The sequence below is a fragment of the Struthio camelus genome, chromosome 6, assembly GCF_040807025.1.
Source record: "Struthio camelus isolate bStrCam1 chromosome 6, bStrCam1.hap1, whole genome shotgun sequence".
Taxonomy (NCBI): domain Eukaryota; kingdom Metazoa; phylum Chordata; class Aves; order Struthioniformes; family Struthionidae; genus Struthio; species Struthio camelus.
The window spans coordinates 6,986,577-7,010,306 of NC_090947.1; the positions used below are offsets into that span (position 1 = coordinate 6,986,577).

Below are 23,730 nucleotides of genomic sequence, written 5' to 3' on the forward strand. Positions count from 1 at the left end.
TCTAGGGAAATTGAAATGAGGTTTGTTTTTTTTTTTTATTCTTACAAAGTCAGTATTTCTATGTTGTCTTGAGTTCTAATAGTCACGGATAAAAGCAGAAGATCGTCCGCAGATTTAGGATCATCCCGAGGGTAGTACGTTTATATGCCGATAAATATTTTGATGTACTACGGTACTGAGCGTTTGAAACCTCTGAAAACGCGATGCTGTGGTTTGTGTTGAGTTGCCAGCAGAAGAATGACTTTGAAATTCCTGTTGAGGGTGTATGAGGTTAGAGTCAAAAGCACAGAAACCGAGTGAAGAGGCTTTGCAGAAGGAGCACACGGGAAGTGGAACAGACAGAACAATTTCTTTTCCCCCCATGTCTCATTCCCAACGGAGCAGCAAAGCAGGGAGCTTTCTGCTTTAGCACCTGCTCCGACTTCCTCTTCCGGTAACAGCCCTGCTTGCTTTTGTAACCTTTGGGGTTTTCCTCTTCTCTGGATTTGGAGTGTTAGTGCATTCGCTCGTCCCGCCTTCAAACGGCTTGCTTTTTCTGTATAAAGCTACAAAGCGGGAGAAGGAGGGGTACCAGGAGAGCGCGGCGTTCCCCGTTATCTTCCTGTTAAAAGGGGCTAGTCGCCTACTCCTGCTCACCGAAAGATGCCCCACAAATTCCTGTTGCCTCATTTGTTTTTTTTCCTGAGGGAATATTGTACTGTACCCTCCAACATCCCAGGAAGAAGATTTATTTATTTCCCCCCCCCCCCCCACCACCACCACCAATTGCAATAGTGGGTTGTTATCATTTGTCGCTCAGGTTACCGTAGTATTTTGCCTGCGAACAGCTCGCCTTAAGACTAGCAGAGCGGCTGATAAAGATTTGATCTCCCTCTGAGGCGTTACAAGGTTTAACGTACGCTGTTGCAGACAGGCTTAAAAGCAAAGATGGTAAGTAAAGAATGTAATGAAAGAAGGGACAAGTGGCGGAGCTGGGGGCAGAATTTAGCAGCTCGGGGGCCTTGTGCTTTCGCCTCTTGTCCCGCAAAGGCGCCCCCACCGCGCTCCTGCCCCTTCCCGCGCGGGGCCTGTCTGCCGGGCACCTCCGCTGCGCAAGGAGCCCAGACTCCAGCTTGTTCCTTCCCCCCCCCCCCGCCCCCCGGAGTTAAATTTAACCGGGAGCGCTTCTCTAATCGCCGTCACCGCGAAGCTGCCCAAGCGCCGGCGCAGGCGCGGGGCAGCCGGCGGCGGCAGCGAAGGGAGACTGAAATTGCTTCCTTTGGCATGAGCGCAAGCTTTAAACGTTTGTGCTTAGTCCGGTGGAAAGTCTTCCACAGAGGAGCCTGAGGATGTCATTAGTACAGCGTAATTAAATATTGTTAGTTCAATTATATACTGCACTTATTTTCAGGCCTTAAGAAATACTTACGTGGTGTTTTAGAAGGAAACAAGCACGCATGTAATAGTAGAGCTACCAGTGAATGTGATTAATTCAAGATCTAATATTGTTTCTTTTAAAAAAAAAAAGAAAAAGCATATTCCAAACAAATTTTTGAAAAATAACTTCTGGTACGACATTGGGGAGGATATTTTATACGTAAGACAGTAATTTACAGAAAGCGTTGACTTGTTTGTCTCGAGTAACTCCGTTCTGCCACCCGTCGTGGTTTGGTGTCCGAGCATGGAGTCCTTTCCTGGCGTGCCGATTTCCTACGGGGTATGTGGCGGAAGACCAGCTCCGGCCCTTTCCACTCCTCTTTCGTTTCCCAGCTGTGCGGGTCGTTTTTTCTATTTATCGTCTTGGTGAGAGACTGGTTTTGTTGTTGGGTTGGGGGGGGGGGGGAGAGAGGAATCCCCCTCGGTCTCTTTCAGGATCGCTCCCATTTGTCCCCAAACCTGGCGTGTTTAGATGGAGATGTAATTCTCCTTTTTTCGCTTGCATTCTTTTTTTGCCCACGTGGATTTTTTTTTTTTTAATGGAAGTTAGCACCGTGGCACTTTTTTTTTTTTTTTTGTTATCTGCTTTATTCCTATTTAGCTGTTTTGTTAAAATGATTAGCTAAGGGATTTGTTATAGCCTCCTTAAGCAGCTCTTCTCTTAGGACTAGCTTTTTGCCATCTTAGGATCTCGAGACAAATCCTGACTATTCTAGCCTCCCCGCTTGTTTAAGCGCCAGTGCGCAGAACTCGTTGATCAAAGCGAACAGAGAAAAAGCTCTTGTCAAGAGGGCCGGGTCGAAACGCAAGTAATCGAGGTATTTCTGTGTGCTAGCGATAATGAGAAAGCAAAGAGAAATAAGGAAGGGCTGTCAGAAAAATGGGTAGTCACCGAGTGACTTTGTGTGCCTTTCTTTTTTCCCCCTAGGACAAAATCACTATTAGAATTTGCAACTTACATAGCATAATACAATCTTTTTGTATTTACAGAGTTCTTGGAGGGTTTTTTTTTGCTATTGTAATCTACTTTATTTGGTTGCATGTAGCATCTAGACTTCCACAGGCCATTTCAGTCTCCTAATTTCATAATGTTCATCTTGGCTGGGTAGGAGAGAGTTTAAGCCGGTTGTAAATTATGTGGGCAGAAACTGGAAGATAATTTATGTAAAACAAGGAGAAATTATGTATTTTGAAAGTGGCCTAGCAGAGACTGTCTGTTCTTACTATTTATGATAGCTAAAGTAGACCTGAAATTTGTGAGATTTTGCATTATATATGACGTCTTACCTTTTTTTTCTCCCCCCCCCCCCCCCCCCCCAGTTGGTGAGGTAGCTGACACAAAACTGTGCGTGAAACAGCACTACGTGCGCAGCGTTGCTCTGCGAAGTCGCTTGGCAGCGCTAGTGTCCGTCCTTCCCTCTATCTGTGGGGCTTTGCCTGCAGAACTCTTTACTGCTGCATGCCCGGTGGGTTCACGTATTCTGCCCGCGCAACGTTTGCCCTGTCGTTTCCTCCAGGATTCAAATGCAGTAGTCACCCCAAAAGCTTGCTTGAGTAGAAGCATATTTTCCAGAAGAGATTTGGTCTTGTTTTTACAATTTTTCTAAGTTAGCTGTTGCGAAATACTTGATAACTTTAGTGGCAAAAAATACAGCTGTTTTCTTGCAAAATAAAAACAAAAAACTCAGTTAATGATAGAGTATTAGTAGAAGTTGCATATTAAAATATTGCACTATATTATCTCCCCCACCTTTTTTGTTTTTTGTCTGAATATTAAAATGATTGATTGAGTGGTACCATTATGCCATCCGTTTATTTAATGTATAGATTGAGTAAAGTTTGCTGAAACCAGTGATGATTTTAGCGTAACAGCATTAAGGTAATGATAACGCGAAGCGTCTTGGAGACGTACCTTTTATGTTAATAAACGTACCTGTTGGTAAACAGCAATGAGGCATTATTTCAAACGAACCAAACTATGCTTATCCAGTTATGCTTACAAAATCAGGGAAGGCTGAACTACATCAGAGATTTTTGGGTAGCAAGTTGATATCTAGCTGGTTATTGCTGTATCCTGTCCTACGAGATGGCCATTGTTAGCTAATGGTATTCCTGGAAGCTTGTGGGAGGAAGTGTGGTGTAAGAGGATTTTCATTCTTGCTTGTGGACTTACTGGAATTCTTTACATGTCTGTGATCTGCATTAACTGATAGAGTTTGGTTGTTTTCTCCAGCGCTCGGCTTTATAGCGCATAACAGAAAACTGGCTTAGCCTGGGAATAGCCAGCGAACTTCGGTTGTACTGGTTTGGGCAAGTTCTGCAGTTACAGAAATAAGCTGATGTGAAACTGGCTGTGTATAATCAGATATCTTCTGAAAGCAACTGAGATGCTTGCAACATGAGGCAGAGCAGCTGTCAAAAATGTTTTTGTGCAAATGTGGTTATCTTTATTTTTGGACTAACCCGCATTTTGTCTTCACAGCAGCTATACTTCTGAATGGAAGTGGCTTGCAGACAGAGCTAGAGTTGGCTGCCGTTGGACATGGCTTCAAGCCCAGATTTCAGAACTAGAATACAAAATCCAACAACTAACTGACCTTCACAGGCAGATACGTGCCACCAAGGTATTGTCTGTAAGCTCGTAGATGGGCTCTTCAAATAATCTTTTGACAGTGTATCTTGTAATTTTTTTTTTCTTCGTTGTTGTTGTTTGTTTTCCCTCAGAGTTCTGGTATCCAAGCAAACTATTGCATACTATTGCAAAGGTTAATGAGAAAGGCATCAAGGGCTAAAAGAAGCGTTGTAGTCTAGAGGCATCAGTACAGGTTTGGGAGCCAGGAACTCTTAAGTTCCTATGCCTGTTAGTGACTTTCAGGGACCTGGGACGAGGTACTTCACTTACCACGCTAGTTTTTCCTTCTATAGAAGAGACAAGATTTGGTTGTCAGGAGAGGGTGGTTGGTTATCTTTCTTTTGTGTTATGGGATTTGGTGGGGTTTTTGTGTGGGTTTTCTTTTTTTTTTTTGTTATTTAAGTGAATGTTTGTTCTGAGGATTAGTAAGTTAATGTTTGTACAGTGCTTTGAACAGGTCAAGGATTAATTATTACTAAAATTCCAATGTGTACAACTCATGTACTAGTTTTTTTTAATCAAACTGGCTAGACAGTGGTAAGTCACATTCCTAAAACATTAATAATCTATCTATCAGTTTAATGGGCTGTTCAGGTCATTCTCATGTGCAAGAAGCCAAAACCTGTGATAATTCTGGTGGATGCGATAAGAAGGGGTCTTAGGGGAGGGCTCTTTGACTCATCGTTTTTTGAGCCTCATTTAGGTTGGTTTGTCTTATGTTGGAGCCAAATGAGCACAAATTAAAAGGAGGTAGCAGATGCTTTGGACTTTATCCGGCTGAACCTGAGACTTGGAGGGAGGAAGAATGGAGAGGAAAATCCCTATAGAGAGCATTTCCTTCTGATCGCATAAAGAATTATTCTCTCTTCTCCTTTTACCCTTAGGGCCCTTCTTTCCATATCCAGCTTTGTCTTTGTCCTGCTCACAACGTTTTCCCAATCATATTTTTCTTAAAAGACGAGCTGAAGAGCTTTGAGAACCTATCCTGCCTCTTTGTCCATAGAAATGGCCAGAGATTTCATGTTCTGCGGAGGGAAGAGAATGTCCATATCATACTGTTGGTCCTAAATACTAGGTACATGGACCCTGTTACAACCAAAAGCTATCAGACTTTAAACGGCATAGGTTTTGTGAACTGGAGAACAGGGAGAAATCAACAACAGAGAAATGAGAGGAAGAGTGTTCTTTTAGTCATGCATTTTCTTCACATTAAGTGGTATGTTGGCTTGGAGCCTAGTCATCTTCCTGGTGGAGATCTTTAGTGACATTCCTTTTTGCAAACTTCATGCCCCTTTTACTAGCTGAGGGGTTCAGAGTATTTGGCTTTATGTCCCTTAGAGAAGATAGACATGTATTTTCTTTGGCTCTGTGTGTTTTGGGGGGAGGGAGGGGGCAGGAAGAGGGATATATGTATTCAGTGTACCAAGGCAGCAGCTTCAGAGGGACGCCGGACACATTGGCTGATAGGAGAGCTCTTTATTTTCATTTACGGACTGCATAATAGTTACACAATATCATTAGAATTTATATGCTGTGATTAATGGTTTCAAAGTGTTTTTCTTGTGTTTTGAGTGGGGGGGAAAAAAGTGATTCATAGCCAATTTACAGTGACTTCAAGCAAAATGCCCCACCTGTAACACAAGAACGCAGATGGTTAACTTGTGGGCCGTTTCCTGGTCTCTTACAGTGTCTTCTCCGTCCCTGTGGGCCCAGAAGTGGCAACTCTGGATCTTCTGAGAGTGATTTTCTTTTCTTTTCTTTTCTTTTTTTTTTTTTAAAAAGGATCGTATGTGTGTTTGTTTTGTTTGTTTGGCAGGTAGATATCTATCTATCTGCCAAGCGAAATAACTACATTTAAAATTTTTAAGAAGTTTGTTACCAGAACCTACTGATTTGTCACCAATTTAACTTTTAGCTCCTAGATAGTTGGTCATCCTTTATTCTTCCTCTTTTCTTCTATGCCAGCTACTGCTTTCTCTTTTCCATAGTGTGTTTCAGATCCCTCCTTTCTTTCCGTGCTTTCTTGCCGTGCCTGTCACCAGAATGCTGCAAATTTGAGAAATAAAATCCAGTGGAGAGAGGTGTGTGTGGGGAGGGAGTTCCCCTATTTGACTGCTTTTCCTGTTTGTCTTCCTGTTCTTCAGATTTCAGAATTCATATTTTAGGCTTTTTAAGATCTTTTTTTTTCTTCTTCTTCTTCTAGTGATCATAGGCTTTTTAGGATCTCTTTCTTCTTCTTCTTCTAGTGATCACGAACTATATTTTTACTGTCTTATATTCTAAAGCTATTGAGCTAGCTTGCCCTCCTATCGTGGCACATTAAAATGAGGGCTGTACTTGAATTTCCTTGAATATAATGCCTGCTCTGTAACTGCTCTGGTCTACCGTTTATAGAATGATACCGATGATGAATGTAGAAGATCTAGTGTTGGCCTGATGGAAATCCAGAATCTCTGTGGGCCTTTTGAGCGCTGAAGCAAGTTTTTAAGCGCTAGCTTTTCTTTTTAAGAGGCTTCTTGGTCGTCAGCTTTGTCTTTATGACTTAAACAGTGGATTAAGTGAGAGACAGAAGGAGAACAGGGCAATTCCGTATTTTCTCCTGGTCTTCTCTTTGGAAGCAAATCGCTTTCTTGTTCTAGGGCAAGTTGCTACTAAGGCAGGAGTAAAAGTGTGAGTAAAACTATGGTATCCTTAATTTTCCGCAGTCTAGGTGAAGTCTGTCTTCCTAAAAGGAATAATACAGGGGTTGCTTGAATTCACACAATGACAGTCTTCCCTCACTTTGTAATAGAATATTCTGACTAGAAGGAAAAAGCTGAGACAGTGTAGTTGAATGATCCCATTCTTTCAATATCTGCTTAATATTTGAATAGCAGTCAGTACTTCAAAACAAATATGTCTTTTCCCTTTCTTTTTGGAATAAGCCTGCAAAAGTCTGATAGCATTTTCTAAGTGTTGAAGTTACATGCTCAAGATAGTGACAAAATAATGGGACCATCTGAGGAACCATTTTTGACTATTTCAAAGCTCTTTTTGCTTATTATTTTGTTTACTTCAGAACAACTGAGAAATTGCCTAGGACTGCGTTTTGACGTTGTTATCTCTGTCATCTCTCTTGTGGAAAACACAATGGGGCTACTCTCTTCCTATTTCTGTTTCTGAAATTCTTGTTATTTCCCTACCATAAAAGGCTATATTTATCTCTTTAGGAGACTTATGGTCGAGATGATGGATCATGACTGATACCACTTTCGTGCAGATGGTCTTGAAAAACAATAAGATCGACAGAATATTTAGGACGGTTGCCTCTATGAGTATGAAACTGAAAATGCTCACCTAAAAAAAAAAAAAAATTATATATCAGAGAGAGACACAATTCCAAAAAGGCCTTTTATAATTTTATAATAACAGCCTTAATGCTTTGTTTAGGTCAGGGGCGGGAATAATAAGCACTTAAAATGCCCCAGAGAAACTTCTTGGCTGCAAAGACTATAACAAACTTCAAATCAGAGGGTGGTGGTTTCTTACAGGAATAAACCTCTTCTTAAATCAGCAGGCAAACGATCATGTCGTTACTCTAATAAGTATGAGTTTCTGATTTGAATTTTGGCACAGATGTTTAAGCAGTGGTATAATACTGTAGAGGGTTATTATAAGGAATAACAGGAACGATGCAGCTTTTCATTAATAAAAATTGCTAGCATGTCTATATTTTAGGTGTTAAGTATATGTAAAGTCTAGGTTAAGCGCTCCGAAGAGTCGCTGGGAGGGCTTAAGGGGGATGTGCTAGGGTTGACTGCCACTTAAAAATGATTTAGGAGGGTTAATCTGTTGTCAACCAACTGTATTCAATTGCTGTTGTCTAGGGGATGGTGATCTTAGAAGAATTCCCCTTTCCAAAAGACATTTTGAAGAAGCAAATACAATTGACCGACCAAGAAGCTTTATTAAACGCCACAGGGAATTCGCAAGCTGCCATTGAGAGACAGGATTCTTTGCCGGAGCATGATTTTGAAATGTCACCCAGCAGTCCTACCCTGCTTTTACGGAACATAGAAAAACAGGTAAGGTAAAATGAGAACAGAAGGTCCGGTGGAGCCACATGATTTGTTTCAGAAATAGGCAGGTTCCATGGTGGTTACTTAAGAAAGAAAGATATTTCATGCTCCTGAGAGTGGGCGCTCATGAATTGAAGGACTTAAATATGTTGATCACCAGGTTTACAAATAAACCTTCTATTTCAGATGTACCTGTATTGCTGCTTCGATTATATCGAAGTGGCCACATAACCTCTTCTCATAGCTCTCTAAAAAAACTACCTCTCCTTTATAGTCACGTTTGGTGTAGCGTTGCCACAGATTGCGTCAGGAAATATTTGCATGAGATGAAAGAGTGCAGCTGAAGATGGAGGTACGTTGCATTTAGAAACAAACAAACGACAAACCAACAAAATATAATCGTTGATCTGGCCTTTTCAAGTATCGTAGGAGCGCTGCAGTTAGCAGGCCTGGACTGCCACGTACCGCTGCCCTGGCCCAGCGTAGGCATAGCGCTGAGCAGCGTTTCTGTTCTCAACAGTCCTTTCCAAGGTTAATTCCAGGAAATACGATGTCGACTGCGGCAGGGTTGTCTTCTGCTAGAAAATAACGTACAAAAATGTATTAGGCTCGCATTACTGGAGGAGATGCAGCAAACTTGTTTTCAGAAGGTGTTTTATATAGTTAGCGTAAAGATGGTAAGATGCATTAATACATTGCTGCTATACAGAAATTCTTGGTCTCACACACCTTCTTAAAATAAGGTAGAAAAGTAGCTTCAGATAGCATACCTGTTCCTGAATCTCTGTGCCAGTTTTTCTTATTTGATAGTCAGACTTTCCAGCTCTTAAATGGCTTCCCCTGTTTGGTAGATCTTAACGACAACAGACAGGAGTGAGGAGTCAATGAAACAGGAAATATATATGCTCAGGGCTGGCAATTGGTAAAGCAAAGAGCGTTTTTAGAATGTGGTGAGTGGTTACATGATTGCTCAGAGATTTAAAGACGTGGTTCTTTGCAGAAGGTTAAAGTAAAAGCAGTGGTTTCCAGATGTCCAAGAACTTTGGCTACCTGAAAATGACTTGGGAATAAAGGTGCTCTTCGTTTAAAGCATCTCACTAGTGACATCGGTTTTCTCCCTCCAAAAACACCACCAAAAGCTTTGGGGGTTGGTTCGTTTTTTAACGACCAGCTCTCAAACTCAGCCTTGACCCAGAAGGACGAGGTCTGGGCTTCTTTTTGTCCTCCGTTGGAAATAACGATGCCGTAAGCCAAAGCATGTCCGTAGTTTGTTGTTCCCACAATTCCTGGGTCCTATATTCAAAAAGAGTATTTCTTAAAAATAAATAACTTCATTTGTGAAGAAAAAATTGATAAAAATACAAAGTGACTAAGCCTTGCTTTTTTGTTTTAATTCTGTTTTCAAGTCCTCTTCAAAGCTGTGAAGTATATATATTTTTTAAATGCATATGTTTTTCCTTGCATTTTGGATGTCTGCCATTGTTCTGGTGCTTTTACATTCATTTGATAGAGACTTTGCTCCTTGCAGATTGAACGCTGTTCAGATTTTTTTAAGCAATCTGCTAAATATTTTACTGGCATCTTGTTTGCTTTGTTTCGGGCCTTTTATAATTGATGTGCTATTTCTGTGCTTTAATATCCGTCCCTGAAAATATTATTCAGACCTGAAATTTTTACCCGACAGCATCACTTAAACATTAACGGAAAAGACGTGACTAGTAATACAATGGAAAATATTTTTTTTTCTGCCTCTTTCTGCGTAAATGGTAGTGCCTGCAAATGTAAACAGAACTTCTTATTGGGTAATCTTTATTAACTCTTGTTTTAAGCAGTCTCAGTTCTGAGTTGATAATCCCACAAAATAAAGGTTTTAAACGTGTGTATGCCATGTCAGTACACTTCATTTAGGTTTTAGTATGCAGCTGACAGTTTCCTCTGAGTAAACTACTGGCTCCGTTTATTGCGGGACTAGCCATTAAGGTTTAACATTTAGAACCAAAACATTGTGAAATGTTATCTGGAGTCAGGCCACAATTCCTCGCTTTATGAGGAGTAATTCTTAGTCTTAACAAATGAGCTGCGTTTGCTTTGAGGCCGTTCTGAGAGTCAAGGTTTTGGGGGGGGGGGGGAAGGGACTGTTACTAGGGATGCTTTTCGCTGTCGTTTTTGAGGACGTGAGAATATTTTTGGCCATTCAGTCTGTAGTTGCAATAGTCCTCCTGCAGTTACTGGCTTTTATAAAGCCACCTTTGTCAACTACAGTAGGCAACGAAGAGGATTCTTTTAAGAAGAAAATTACTTTGAGGCAGCGAAGAGTACAATAAGGAGACAGCAGATCTTTTTCCTTTCGAAATGATCTCTGAAAGGCCAATTAACAGGTTTGAGCTGCAGCTGTTGTAAGATCAGCTGTAAAAATGTTCTGGTTTCTTCTGCCTTTTTAAAAGTCTTTTGTTCAAATACGAAAGTCACTAATGTATTTTGTATGCTACTTATCCAAATGTCTGAAATATGTCCTTGGCTGGTAGTTCAGCACTCTTTTGTTTGTTTGTTTTTTTGCTTTTGTATAGTTGTACATAATAGTGAAAGAAAAAACATGCCATTCTTGATTATTTACAAGCAGAAACTGAATACGATTATTCCGTGACGTATGAGTCTGGAATCCCAAGTAGGAAAAACAGAACAAAACCCCAGAACTTTTGCGCTGTTCAGTCTGGGTAAATGTCTGACTACATTTTTTTTTTTTTCTTTCAGAGTGCACAGCTGAGTGAAATCATCAGTAGCCTAATTGCTCCACTCAATCTGTCTCCAGCTTCTTCTCCTCTCTCATCCAAAACTTGTAGACACAGACAGCTGGTCAATGGCATCTCCTTCAGGTAGGCGCCAGTATGGTGGCGTTTTGTTTGAGAACAACTTCCGGTAACGTTACGTGGATCGCACAGATAAACCTTACAGTAGTAGATTACGAAAAGAGAGCTGTTTCCTGCAGACTCCAAGGGAAGTAAAAATGTTGCTTGTAGAGTTAAAAGTAGTAGGTTTTGATTTTTCTTCCTAAAGACATCATAAAATTACACAGGTGCTGTAATTGCATGTGAATACTGGTATGATGGAAGTATCTGTGAAGCAGTGAAGGGAAACAGTACTTTTGATTATTTAAAACTTGAGGTAATTTGCCGTCCATCATGAGAACAACTTTATTTCTGGAACAGTGACGAACTAGACTTTAGTAGATGAGTAGAATACATACGCAGTGTCACCTGTGCCTCAATGTGGGTCACTATCTGCATGCCAGCTTCGTTAATTTTAAGCCCATCTTCAATATGAAGCAAAATTTGTCTTTGTCCGCTACTTTTTCAGGATTTTTTGAGAGAATATTTCTCAGTTTTTGGTCTTTTTGTTCTGGATGGATTTACCTGCCGGGAAGATAGTATTATTCTCAAACTGCTACAATAGGAAAATATTTCTCAGTACTCTTCCACACTTGCTAATAATAATATCTTTTATTCAAAGATTTTAAAACACAGTACAGACATTGAACAGTGTTAATCTCAAAACGATATTAAGATACTTGACTAGTGTCCTGTCTCACAAAAGACCTAGGCATGTAGGCTATTCCTCCTGAGATATTGTGAATGTGATTTGTGGGGTGGAGGGGTTGCTGAGTTATTCATAGGTCTTGACTGAGATCAGATGGACAAAGAGAGGGATCACTGTGTGCTAGGGCTGGGCAGTTTACGACAGCGTCTGTAGTAGATGTAATTTCCTGGCTCCCAGCGCCGAGAGAGGCTCAGGGTGGCCGTGCTGGCTGTTGCGGCAGCTTTGCCGCGGAAGCTGTAGCTTCCCTCAAAGATTATATTGAGCAGCTTGGAGGGGCAGGTTCCGTAACTGCCCTCTGTTCCTAAATGACTGGGTGACTGCACCCTGAATTTAAGGATGAAGGAGGTCCTGTCCTGTGTTATTCATGTTCCTGACATATCGATCATTTACAAATAAGGTAAGGCAAAGTCAGAAGATTCAGCTGAGTCTTGGAATAAAAACAGTACTGAAAAGGAAGTTGCTGTTAGAGGGGGCTATGTGGAAGGAGAGAGGTGTTTAGATTCTTAGAAAACTGTGCCTTGGATCTACGACCTCTTCATGAAGCAGACAAAGAAGGGGTTCCTGCTTTTCAATGTTTTTAGAAGTGTATGAAGTTGGCTTCGTGATAAGGGACTTTAGTGATGTCGCTTCAGGCCACTTCTGCACTTCACTTTCCATTAAGTGCTTACAAGGAACTGTCTAAAACCAGTCCTCTTTCCGTTTCATAAGCAACACAACTGTTTGCTCAGGCAACGCTATCTCTAAGGCTGATGGTTTTCTACTGATGGCCAAAGAGGAATGGGAGGACTTGGAGGACTTTTCTCAGTGCAGTAGCCCTGAACTGGAGGTAGTGAGTTAGGTATTGAAAGGGAATCTAAGAAACTGAGATCTCATCTTGAAAATCAGATATATAAAATTTAGTTTTATTTTTTTCAAGCTATACAGTAGAGTAATTTTCACCCTTTGTGAAGTGTTTTGAGGTCTACAAATAAATACTATTTGTTAAAGGTGGAAATTGAGCAGAGTATAACATGTTTATCATGGAAGTCCTGCAGGGAACTTCACTGCCTCCTGCTACTTCTTGTTTCCTTTAATGTTTTTTGATTTTTCTCTTGTTGTTCTCTGTCTTTTTTATTTGTGTTTGTTTGATTTTTTTTTTTTCTGTTTTGTTTTGTGTGCAATTAATTCATTAACTTAATTTCTTGGCTTCTTCTCCTCTCACTCTTTCCAGGGTGCTCTCTGACTGTATTATATACTTGAGAGCACAGATCAAAATAAAATGGAAAGTAAGGTGAGTTTTGGATTTTGAAGAGGAAAAATAAAGTATGATAGCTATTTTTACTTAAAAAAAAAAAAAAACTTGAAATTATGTGTAGGCTCTTGATATGAAAGATATAGTAGTCTATGTTTAAAGTAGGCCTAAGCATGAGAAACTTTGAGGTCAGCAGTGATGGCACTGTGGCATGGTCTATTACTTGTGTGCTCTTCCCAATCGAATTGGTGGTGTGTATGTGGTTCTTGGTTAATTAAACGTGGGTAACCTTGAATCGCCATTTGTCAGGGTCTAATTTCATGAGTAGATTCCTTTTCTGTGTAGCTCTCCTTCTATTGATTGAAGCTGGATCCCAGGATCAGTTAGATGCATTGTATGAAGGTAAATGTTTGTAGAAGCAGCTCCTTAAGCTGATGACAACTGCTCTGTTATCAGGAGAGAGGACTTAGAAATTTCGTTACTTCAGTACAAACAGAGCCTGTCCTGTGGCTTCTTGTGCATATGTGAATCTGTGAGCAAGGTCTCTGCTCTTTAGCTAGGCTGCCGTGCCAGAAAGGCCAACCTTGCCTGGGAAGCCCGTGTGCCCAAGTGGCAGAAAAGCCGAGATCTCCGCTCCATCTGAAAATCAAGCTGAATGTTACCAAAAGGTGCAGGAGAGTAAACAGAGCAGCTGGCAGAGATCGTAGGGAAATCATCAGAGCTTGGCAGACCACCTGAACAAAGTCAGGAATCGCAGAAATGGAGCCAGGATGAGGAGGTGACTTCTGTGCTAATGTACTTGTTTAGGTTGCCTTTCATGTAAGGAGGAGGTATGTGGATTTCCAGAAGCTGGACTTCATACTGTGAGACATCAAAACAGATAATTACAGAGAAAACGTTTTGGAGATTCAGCAAGTATTTTAGGGAAGCTTTTGCATAGGCTTTAAATACTGTATTTCTCTCTCAACCCTTAAAAACTTGATGTTAGCAAAAAGAATGTGATGCTTCAGTATTCTTGGCCGTTTCTTGACACTTAGTAATATGTTACTTTTAGATGCTTTGTTCCATCCCTCTTTTCATTAGCACCTATTTTCTTACTGGGTCTGCTTCGTTTGTTGAGTGTTTCTGATGTGCCAAAAGGATGCCTCAAATTCATGCCCATAAAACTTTATTACCATACCAGCACAGCATGGGGTGGTGTTTTATCATGCTTTTATAACAATTGCTTCTATTTATAGAAAATGTACTGGTGGCAGACAGCTATTTGTCAAAATGGCATTGTAATAAATTAGTTTTCATGTTTCGTTACATGTTATAACTTAACTAAGTGATATCATCCACCTGGGACTTGCCTGATGAAATTCAGGAGAGAAAATAAGCATTCATGCAGGTAGATTACCTCTTATGAGCCAACAAATATCTTGTGTACCTGCACTTCTCAGGCAATTTAGCGTTGCAGTCAAGGTCTTCAGTATTGTACAAATAAATGCACACCTGAGCGCTTTTTGCAGCAAGCCTTTAGCTTTGCAGGCAGATGTTGCCACAGCAACAAAATAAAGTCAGGATGACTATAGAAGTGAACTGCATTCTTCCCATTGAGTCATTCCCACCCAAATGGAGGGCGGTTTGAAGTCTTACCTTGTACTGCCCCTTCTTCTGGTGAGCAGACAGGCTGTAGTTTGGCGAGAGTGATCCAAGCTATTATGTGTGTAGTGTTGGGTGGTTGGTTGGTTTGTTTAACTACTCTTGGCTCCGTGTTTGTCACGTAACTTTTATGTGTTACTAAAGACATGGTTTCGAGAAGTGTGCGTGTGGCTAAGCTTGTGGGGGATGATGGTAGACTAGATGTGAAGACAACAGACATGGGGAGATCCAGGTCTGACTGAGGGTGAGTGTTAAAATGTAGCTTTGCATGTGTTTAGGTGGACAGTGTCAGGTAGCGATTGCAGCTGAACTTGCTTTCTTCTCCCCAATCATCTGAGTGCGGGCAGCTTCTAGCTCTTAAAGGCAGACAGACAGACTCAACTCTCGCTCCTCCGCAAGGGCCTCCGTAGGCTGGGCTTTAGCTCTGTTGGAGAAAAGAAGGCAAGGAAATAAGAAAAGAATGAAAACATAAAGAATGAATTTTCAACAACAATAACTATTTCTAAGAGCTTTTAAGAGCAGCAAATCACTGAAATAAAAAATTGAGGGAAACGCATCCTCTCCTACTTGATCTTGCTGCTTTTTGGGTTGCAATATGCAATGTGCCCAGGCTGAGAAGAATCTTTTTCATACTTTCTCTTTTCACTTGGGGATAGCAGCCCTTTCCCACTCCAGCGTGCTGCTCTTGCACTATTGAACTATTACCCTTTTTATCAGCCAGGTTTGCTGCTGTCATCTCATCTCCTTAAGCTTATGTGCAAAGTAAATACTGTTCCATGATAACAAGACAGTAGGTTAGACAGACTAATACAATCTGATTTTTCTCAATAGCTTCATTATGGTGGTCTTAAAGGAAGCATCAAATATCTTTACCAAGCAAGACAGTTGTAGCGTTTCTCTAGAAACGAAGTCTAATGGCCTTGTTTTGGTTACACTAAATATGTAGAGTTCCTACTTTTGATGCAGCTGTTTCACGCCAGGTTGCAGCCTCTGTTCTGAATGGGCGCTAGTTTGCAAAGCTTTACTTAAGTTTCAGCTCTTTAAAAAACAAAAAAACAACCTCCAAATAATATGGCAGGTCTCTAGGTCTCCATTTAGGTTAGAGTGACTGTTGTTTTGAATGGAATGCAAGTTTGTAAGGAAATATTAATTGTAACTTAAAGCAGAGTAGATGCTAAAAATATTAGAGATACAGTTCTTGAATTGAGGAAAATCAAGAAATGTTACATGCTTGAAGTCTTAACTTCATTTTGATGTTTTTCTCCGTGAGCAGAAAAGAGCAAGAATGATAAACTTTCTTTTGTAACATGATATAAAATTAAGCCAAGAACAAACAGAACACATGCGTGACTTCCTGAAACAGGAAATGTGCTAAAATATTTTGGTGTTTATAAAATTCTCTTCGATTTAGATGGCTAGCACTAATCAGTGCTTGAAACCTGGGTCTGTGCATCTGAAGCATGTTTAACTTTTTGGATTTCCTCCCTCTGTTAATTATGACATTGCAGAGCTTCGGACAACAGAGAAGTATCCTCTTCGAGTAGCTGGTTGCTTGATCATCAACACATCAAGAAAAGAAGAAGAGACAGGGCAAGACTGAGATCGTTGTCTGTGACTAATGTGAGCACATCTGCACGAACGAGGCCCCTTCATAGCTTCCAGAAGAGGAAGCTCTACAGAATGCCTGGGGCCTGTTACTGGAGTCAGCAGGTGAGCCCTCGCCTCGCTCTTCAGGAGACAAAACCAAGTAGTCCAGCTGTTAAGAGTCTGCATGCGTCTGTCTGGTATGTCAGGAGAATGGCGCATGCTGTGCTGGTTATTTGTTACGTTCAGGGAGCGTGTAGTATATGTGGCAGGAGTACCAGCTGTGTCAGCAGGAGCTCAGAGTTAATGAGTTGAACATAAAGATTGCTCAGAATCCTGCTTATCAAATTGGTTTGTTGCATGGCTATCTTTAAAGTCTTTTCACCTTCTAAGAGCTTTCTTTGGAGGCTTGACTGCTGAGGAAACATGCTGCAATGCAACTCTGCTGCCTGCTTGTTTTTAGAATATTTGCTCTAACTGTGAAAAAGTTTACACAGCTGGCGGCGCATTATTTTCTAGGAAATTAAACTGCACTATCTTAATCTTGTTTCCCTTTTTGCTGTTCCAGATTAGGTACGTTGCCTCTTTCATGACATTTTATGAATGCTTTAAAACTCTTAAAAGTTTTGTGCATTACAAAGGAATTAATATTCTAAAGTGGAAGAAAACACTGTCCAACGTGCAATACAGGGCATATATCTGTTCATGTGATATTTGTAGTATATTGTTGTTAAGAACATAGAGTGAATTTAGCTGTTGTGCATAAAGCAGCAGTGTAACTAATTTGGGAGCCAAGACAGCGTGAACTCATTGTTTAGAACAGTGTCGATCCCAAATGGTTTTAAATCCTTGATCTTACTTTGCCTCTTAGAAGCTGTGGCGTAATATAGATGCTTTTGCACCCCAACCGTATCGATTACTAGGGTTTTCCATTCTAATGCTACAGTAAAGGAAGTCACTGGCACTTTTGCAGAGTTACTTTCTGCTCTCTTACTACTTGGTAATGCGTATATTTAAATTACCTTAATTAGTTCTGTTTTTTAACTGTGCCCATGATGCCGTTTTTCCACTTTTCTATTAAGTTTGAGATGGTCTTAAATAAGATAGGCGGAGAATACGACAACGCTTCTGACAGCCCTTCAGAGACAGCGTAAGAAACGCTGTTTGTGAGCAGCTGGTTCCTTTTTAGGCAGTAGTAGATTCTCACTTGTTTCATTACATAGGAACAGGAAGATTTTGAATTTTTATTTTAGTATTACCATATAGAATGGTTAGAGGTTCGGCTTTAAGGTAACAAATATTTATGTTCTAGAGCTTTAGACTGACAGAAATCTCCACGTCTCCTCCAGGATTTCCTAGGTGCACCGTGGACCTGGGGAGAAACCTCCCCACAAGGGGGTTGTGTGCGAGTGTGCTGGTTCAGCGCCTGCTGCCACACTGTACGAGTGGCCTAGTTATAGCAAAAGTCCAGCAGAAAGAAAGAATTTTTATTGAAAAACCATTTCTTATTAGCTTGACTTCCCAGCTTCCTGGCAGTGGGGCTTAAAGACTTGTAGTAGTTTGGCAGCCTGCCCGGAGGGCTGACCGAGGCTGGCAGGGGGTTAGAGTTTGGGAGCTCTAGCTCCTAGGCGCTTACGCTTTTCATCTTCCTCAATTTGTGCAGCCCAGCCATGGGAGTACAAAGCAGAGATTACATCTTCATCTTCAACCACGCCACTTTGGGTGCTCAACGGCATACCTACACGAGAATCAAAAAGTGCATTTGGAAGTTGTCAGTTATACCCGCTCCAATATTTGAAGCTTTAACCGTCTGCCTGGTGCTCTGGGCGTTTCTGGTGCCGGTTAACTATGTGCTAAGCTACCTCCAGTGGCTCTGTGCTGAAAGTGCAGAGATGTCTAAGGACGGTATGGTTAAAAGGGTCTGTTGTTGAGTGCTGCATCAAAGAGGCTTCCTGGAGCTTAATGAACATATCCTCTTGCTGCTTTCCATTTAAAAATGACACCACCTCCACCCTCCGAAAAACCCCAAAACACTCCCACGCTTAGAGAGATGCCTAGCTGTTTACACTGGTTAAATGGGAGCGGAAGATTTCTTCCATGTAAAGGAATTCTGGTCTAAAAATTTGGAAGTTTAGAGCGTAGATAAAGTTTCTAAATGTTCCTCCTACCGTGCTGTGATCCAGAATCTGATAGTTTTGGAATCTCTACATTGCTTTCCAGGCAACAATTGTAAACTTGAGTTTTAGGTAAGTTTTAATATAACGGACCTTACGGATCAAAAGAGATCTGTTAATCTGCATCTCTTGCTTAGCCTTCTGTTTATTGCCTCTGGATGTCAGCGTCTTCAGGGTGTTTGAAGATCAGATAACCTCAGCGCCAGCAACAGGCTGTGGAAACGCATGCACCGAGATGCATCGTAACTACCGCAGGCTACGCTGACTGGAGCTCTCAGCACAGAAACCTGCGGTTGTGCTCTGCTTTGTAACGTCCTCTCCGCGGGGCAGTTAACCTAGGGGCCGTGGGGAGAACCGCCTCTCAACGCTACCGAATCTGCTCGTGTTCCTGCAGAAAAGAAGAGGTGATGGCAGCAATCAGGCTGTCAGCTTCAGACTTTTTGCAAGCGTCAAACTCGATTAAAGTTCTCAAAATTAAGCTAAAGCAGTGAACAAAGGCTCTTATGCAGTGTTCGTTTAAAAACGGAATAACAGGGATCCTGTGGGGGGAGCGAGCGATGAAATTAGGCTGAACGTTTTCGGCATGTTCTGACAATCTAACTTAAATCCGTATCAAGTCCTTGAATTAAGAGCCATCATCGGTATATTTTTTTCCTGCAAGAAATCTTATTCTTTCAGTGGCCTAACAGGCCCTGTCACTTCCTTAGTCCTGTGCGTGCTACACTTGGTTACCCAGCTGCTGATGAGATTGCTCAGGTTGTAATGGAAGAGCGCTGGCTCTCAGCCCAGGCCGAGTGCCACGTTAGGCAGATTTGTAAGGACAGGGCTGCAAAATGGGGAATGGCCCCTGGAGTTGATAGCTAGTTTTTCTTCGAAGATGCATTTATACTCCTAATAAATAATCCGGCAAATTTCTTCTGGCCTCACGTGGAAAAAGGAGTTTCTTCTTAGCAGGATGGAGAGTAGTTGGAGGGTAATGTTACTGGGCTGTCTCTAGAAGGTGCCCCTCCCATATTTCTTCTAGTTTAAGATCTTTATATAGCCCCCGGTGCCATGCTGTGCCAGGATTCACGTATCTTGAAGGAAATTGGCCTGAAGTAAGCTGGAGCAAGGCTGAAGCCACAGATGGGGAGGTAACAGGGGCCGGCTTGCTGAGGTCCGAGGGGAAGACTGAACCTTCTGAGCACCTCGGCTCCTGCGCCGGTGTCCTCACATCATCGCTCCCTCCTGTGCTGGCCGAGCGCCGCAAAGCTGCGGCGAGAGAGCGCCCGGCAATGCTGTGGGCGATGTGCCTCTGCACCGCAATTGGAGCAAGTGATGGCTGAAAAATTCCGACTGGAGAACTGTAGCAAAATGCAGACTTCCCGTGTTTAAGGAGATTAAGAAGTGCTAGGCTAACTTTGAGGAGTTAGTTATTTGGGGAGAAAGGATGACTATACGTACCCTTTGCTCAGGTAACGGTGCTCAGGATTCTGTCCTTCACATCCCTTCAGGTTCTTCTGGGAGGCTGATTTCCTCCCCCACCCGAATCCATGTTAGGAAAAGGAAAGCGTGAAACTGTTGAGCTGCTGTCCTTTCTGTCAGTTCATAAGGTCACTGGGAAGAGAGCCACATTTTTTTTCCTATCTACTGCCATGCTGCATACATTTACAGTACTGTCAAAAGTTTTGAGTACTGGGTGACCTAGTAGCCCCCCCAGTGCCTCTTGAGAGATGCCCTGTGTTGTCCTCTGCTTTGCTGTATTTCTTTTCTGAAGAAGACTTCACATGCTCCTGTAATTCAATAGTGCTTACACCGAGTAACATGTAAAAGAAAACAGAACTCCTGCAAAAGGCAATTGCGAAAATAGATGAATCTCTGAAATTGTCCTGGAACTCCAGAAGACCTGCTAGATCAACAAGATAGCTAGCCTGCAGTGGGGATAAATAAAACAGGATGCAGGGTGTTTGCCTTAACTGTCACCAGTCCCAATCCTCAGAAACTTGAAACATCCTTTGGGGCCAGATCCTCTTGTCCCCTAGTTCAAAATGACTAAGTACCACAGCTGAGCTGTGAGTCATCTTTTGGCTGCGGGATCTGTTTTGTATCTTTCTTCTTTCATTATCTAAATAGCTTGGTAAGAGCTTAGGCCATTTCTTGACCATGAGTCAGTGCACAAGCCATTCTCAAAATAATCCACGCACAGATTAAGCCCTGGGATCGCAATCTCTGTTGCAGAACAGAGGACACTTCTTCAATGTGATTTTTTTTTTTGAATGAATATTAAAAACTTGCACGCTGGGTAATACCAGTGAGTAAACTGCAGGCATGCGCCGGTAGGGGAGCGTGTGCTCGCAGGCAGGGCTGGGAGCCCAGCAGTGCTTTGTCTGAAACGCTGGATCTGCTACTCACCTGCACCGCTACAGATGGCGGGTCCAGCAACCTCTGAGTCGTTGCATCCTCCTATAAAACGCACATGATTTAGTTCTAACACTAAGAAAGAGGGCAAAGAATATCGAAACATTAAAACCAAGAGATTATGTGAGTGGCAGATCAGTCCGAGGACTTTAGCATCCAAGAAGGCACAAGCTCCGGTTGGCTCTTTCGCACGTTTCTTGCATTTACTGCAACTCTTCCACCCGCTGTGCCTACTCCAGGGTCTAATGCCTAGGAGCTCCTGCAAATACTTTCTTTTCTACAGTGAGAACTTAAGTATATCTGCCTCTAGCGATTTTTTCCTGAAACTTGAAGGAACTGAGTTATCTTTGAGATCTCAAAACCTAGGTTGAGTTTGTTTAAAAGTAGCCAACAGGTACAAGAGTTGTTACTGCTCGGCTGAGAGGGGTCTTTGCTTAGCTGACATGTCCTGATGATTTCTTTGCTAGTACTTTGCCTTGCGTGCCTTGTGGCAGATATTTTTAGCAATGCATTTTTTTTTTTTGCCAATACATTGTGTTAGTTTCTTATACAGCATCCAGTAGTTTTACTTCTTTTGGTCAAGTCTTGCTTCACTGAGAGATGTTATTGGGGCTAGGTAGCGCTTTAATTTATTAAAACATTATACAGCTGCAAACAACTGTAAAAGGTAATAGAGAAGTGAGGTCTGAACACACTCACGTTTGGTCCTACCCTTTTCTTTGCAAGGTTATGGAGCACGGTGGGGTTTTTTTTTTTTTTTTTTCATTTGAAAATTCTCACTGCATTCTGCATCTCCACCTGCTGGAGGAAGACGTGGTTGTGTGGCCTGGGGCCCGCGCAGAGAGCTGGCATTCAAATGTGAAGACATGCCAACACCCTGAGAGCTGGGCACGCAGGTGCAAAGCTCGCATTTTAGATACCGCAAGCAAGCAATTGGGATAATGTTGCCTACTCTTGCCGTTGAGTATGAGCTTATTTTTTTTCCTCGTAGATCTCCAGCTGATGCAGTTGAGTGAGAGTGTAAAAATCTCTGTTTTTCATTAAGTGTGGGAGGGTTTTTTGTTTTTGTTTTTTTAGTTCCCAGTTACTGTAATTAAATTCTAGGTTTGGGATTTTTTCCTTTGATCTCGTTTCCATACCAGTTCTGTGATTCTTTTTTGGGTGGGTGGGTGGGTGGTTGGTTGGGTGTGCATGTATGTCCCACTACTTTCTTAGTGCATGCTTAGGGCTGGTGATAATTTTTTGTGGATGCCATATGATAATACATATGGGTCTCGAGAACAAAGACCAGCTCTCTTGGCTTTCACTTTTAAGGGAAAAGTATATTTTATATAATTTGCATTAGACCCAGCATAGCAGAGCCTTTGTGCTTGCTGAATGTCTGTTACCTGCAAGCGCTCCACAGTTAGCACCAAAAATTGCAGGAAATGAGAGTGAAGGACATGGAAAAGGGTGTGTGCACAGACCTGAAGTTGCTCAGAATAATGCACATTTTGGGGAAGTCGCACCTCATTTTCTGCCAGGCGATATGTTTGTTAGGGAGTCTATACACAAACTGTTTGCAAGCCATTTTGGAACCTGCTTTCCTAGAAAATAATCTCATTTCAACTACTGTATGGTCCCTATTGTAGTTCATTTGTACCTGAGGAGATACCTGACAGGTGAGTTCTTTGTGGCTGTTTTCAATTACTGCTTTCTCTGGTTCACTCAGTCTGTAAATTTAAAAAAAAAAAAAAAAAAAAAACTCAAGGGTGGTAACTGTCAAACAGGTTATTCCGTAGCCAGCTAAAAGTGTAGCCTTTCACACAGTGAAGCATCCGTTTCCCTTCAGTCGCAATGAAAGAAGTCTGCTGGTTTTCATCCCCCCTTCCTTATTATCCCTAGATATTGGCTCCATCACCTCCTCTGCATGGCTTCTTGGCCTAGCTGGTTTCTAAAAAGCAGTGAGTATAAGGAGCGGTGTTGTGTTGCCAAGCCTCCTGCCGACTGGTTTCGAGAAGAGGATGCATCCTGCGGCAGTGAGAGTGGCGTAGTACCTTTGCGGATATGTCAGTCTCCTGGGCTGGGGAGCAGAAGCCCTTGGGTATGGTTGACCACGTTGCAAGTGAAAGTAATAACTGATAAAATTGCTGTTTTAACGTTGGAAGTTTTTTTAAAAAAAGAGTCTTGTGTTAGTAAAAACACCTATTCTGAAAAGAGAAAAAGAATTTGCGTGCATCCAGCTATTCCAAACGCGTGACGAGACTGTTGTCTGCTGGGGAGGAAGGGAAGGGGAACACCGCTACTTTCGCAAGACTGTAATATTGCCAGTGAAACCGAGTCCAGCCTGTATAAGTTCACGATAAGCTAGGCAATCCATATAATGTGAGTTTGTTTGGGTTTTTTTGGTTTTTTTTGGCAGAATGAGGAGCCCGAGGTACGCTTTTCACAGTCCTGTAGCACTAGCTTATTACAGTATTTCTGTAGTGTTTTACTGATCACATCTACGCTTCGTTTCTGCAGAACTTATCCCTGTGGGTTAGAAAGTCTTCCTCCTTTTGGTTTGTTTAAGTGGTCAGAAATTAAACACTAACTTTGATTTCCAGTCAATTTGCTAGTTGAACAAAAGGTCTTTGTTTCGGGATGTTTAATACAGCATGCATCTCCCAGAGCAGGTGAAAGTCCATCTCTCGGTGGCTTAAAACAGGACTAACAGAAACTGAAGTATGTTTCTACTTGTGCGAGGTGGGTGGTCTGTGGGAAGGGTGGAAGTTATGATCCTTTTATGACACTGACCCAAAATTTGAGTTTGAGACAAGCTGGATGCTGAGCAGATTGTCATTCATGTTTTACGAAAGTCACTCTCTCTCGGCTCACTTCCTGGAAAAACGAGTACCTGCCCCAGGATCTGGCGCTTTGTCCTTTTCCAGGATCTGGCGCTTTGCCTGCATGGGCAGCTTCGGAGAAGCCAGAGGCAGCCCGGTTCCCTCCCGCCCCGGGGCCGTTTGCCCCACTGCACCT

At 42.0% G+C, this 23,730-nt stretch overlaps 1 protein-coding gene across 7 annotated transcripts in view; it reads left to right on the forward strand.

The window, feature by feature from the left end:
• KANSL1L (KAT8 regulatory NSL complex subunit 1 like) overlaps nucleotides 1-23,730 on the forward strand; it is a 64,938-nt gene that overhangs the window by 17,588 nt on the left and 23,620 nt on the right. For 6 of the 7 annotated variants that reach the window (XM_068947921.1, XM_068947922.1, XM_068947924.1 and 3 more), the window contains exons 3-6: nucleotides 3,899-4,040; nucleotides 7,915-8,112; nucleotides 10,858-10,979; nucleotides 16,084-16,285. In XM_068947921.1, coding sequence (XP_068804022.1) covers nucleotides 3,899-4,040; nucleotides 7,915-8,112; nucleotides 10,858-10,979; nucleotides 16,084-16,285 — 664 coding nt within the window. The remainder of the gene's footprint in view (nucleotides 1-3,898; nucleotides 4,041-7,914; nucleotides 8,113-10,857; nucleotides 10,980-16,083; nucleotides 16,286-23,730) is intronic. The other variant, XM_068947919.1, reaches the window with a different exon arrangement.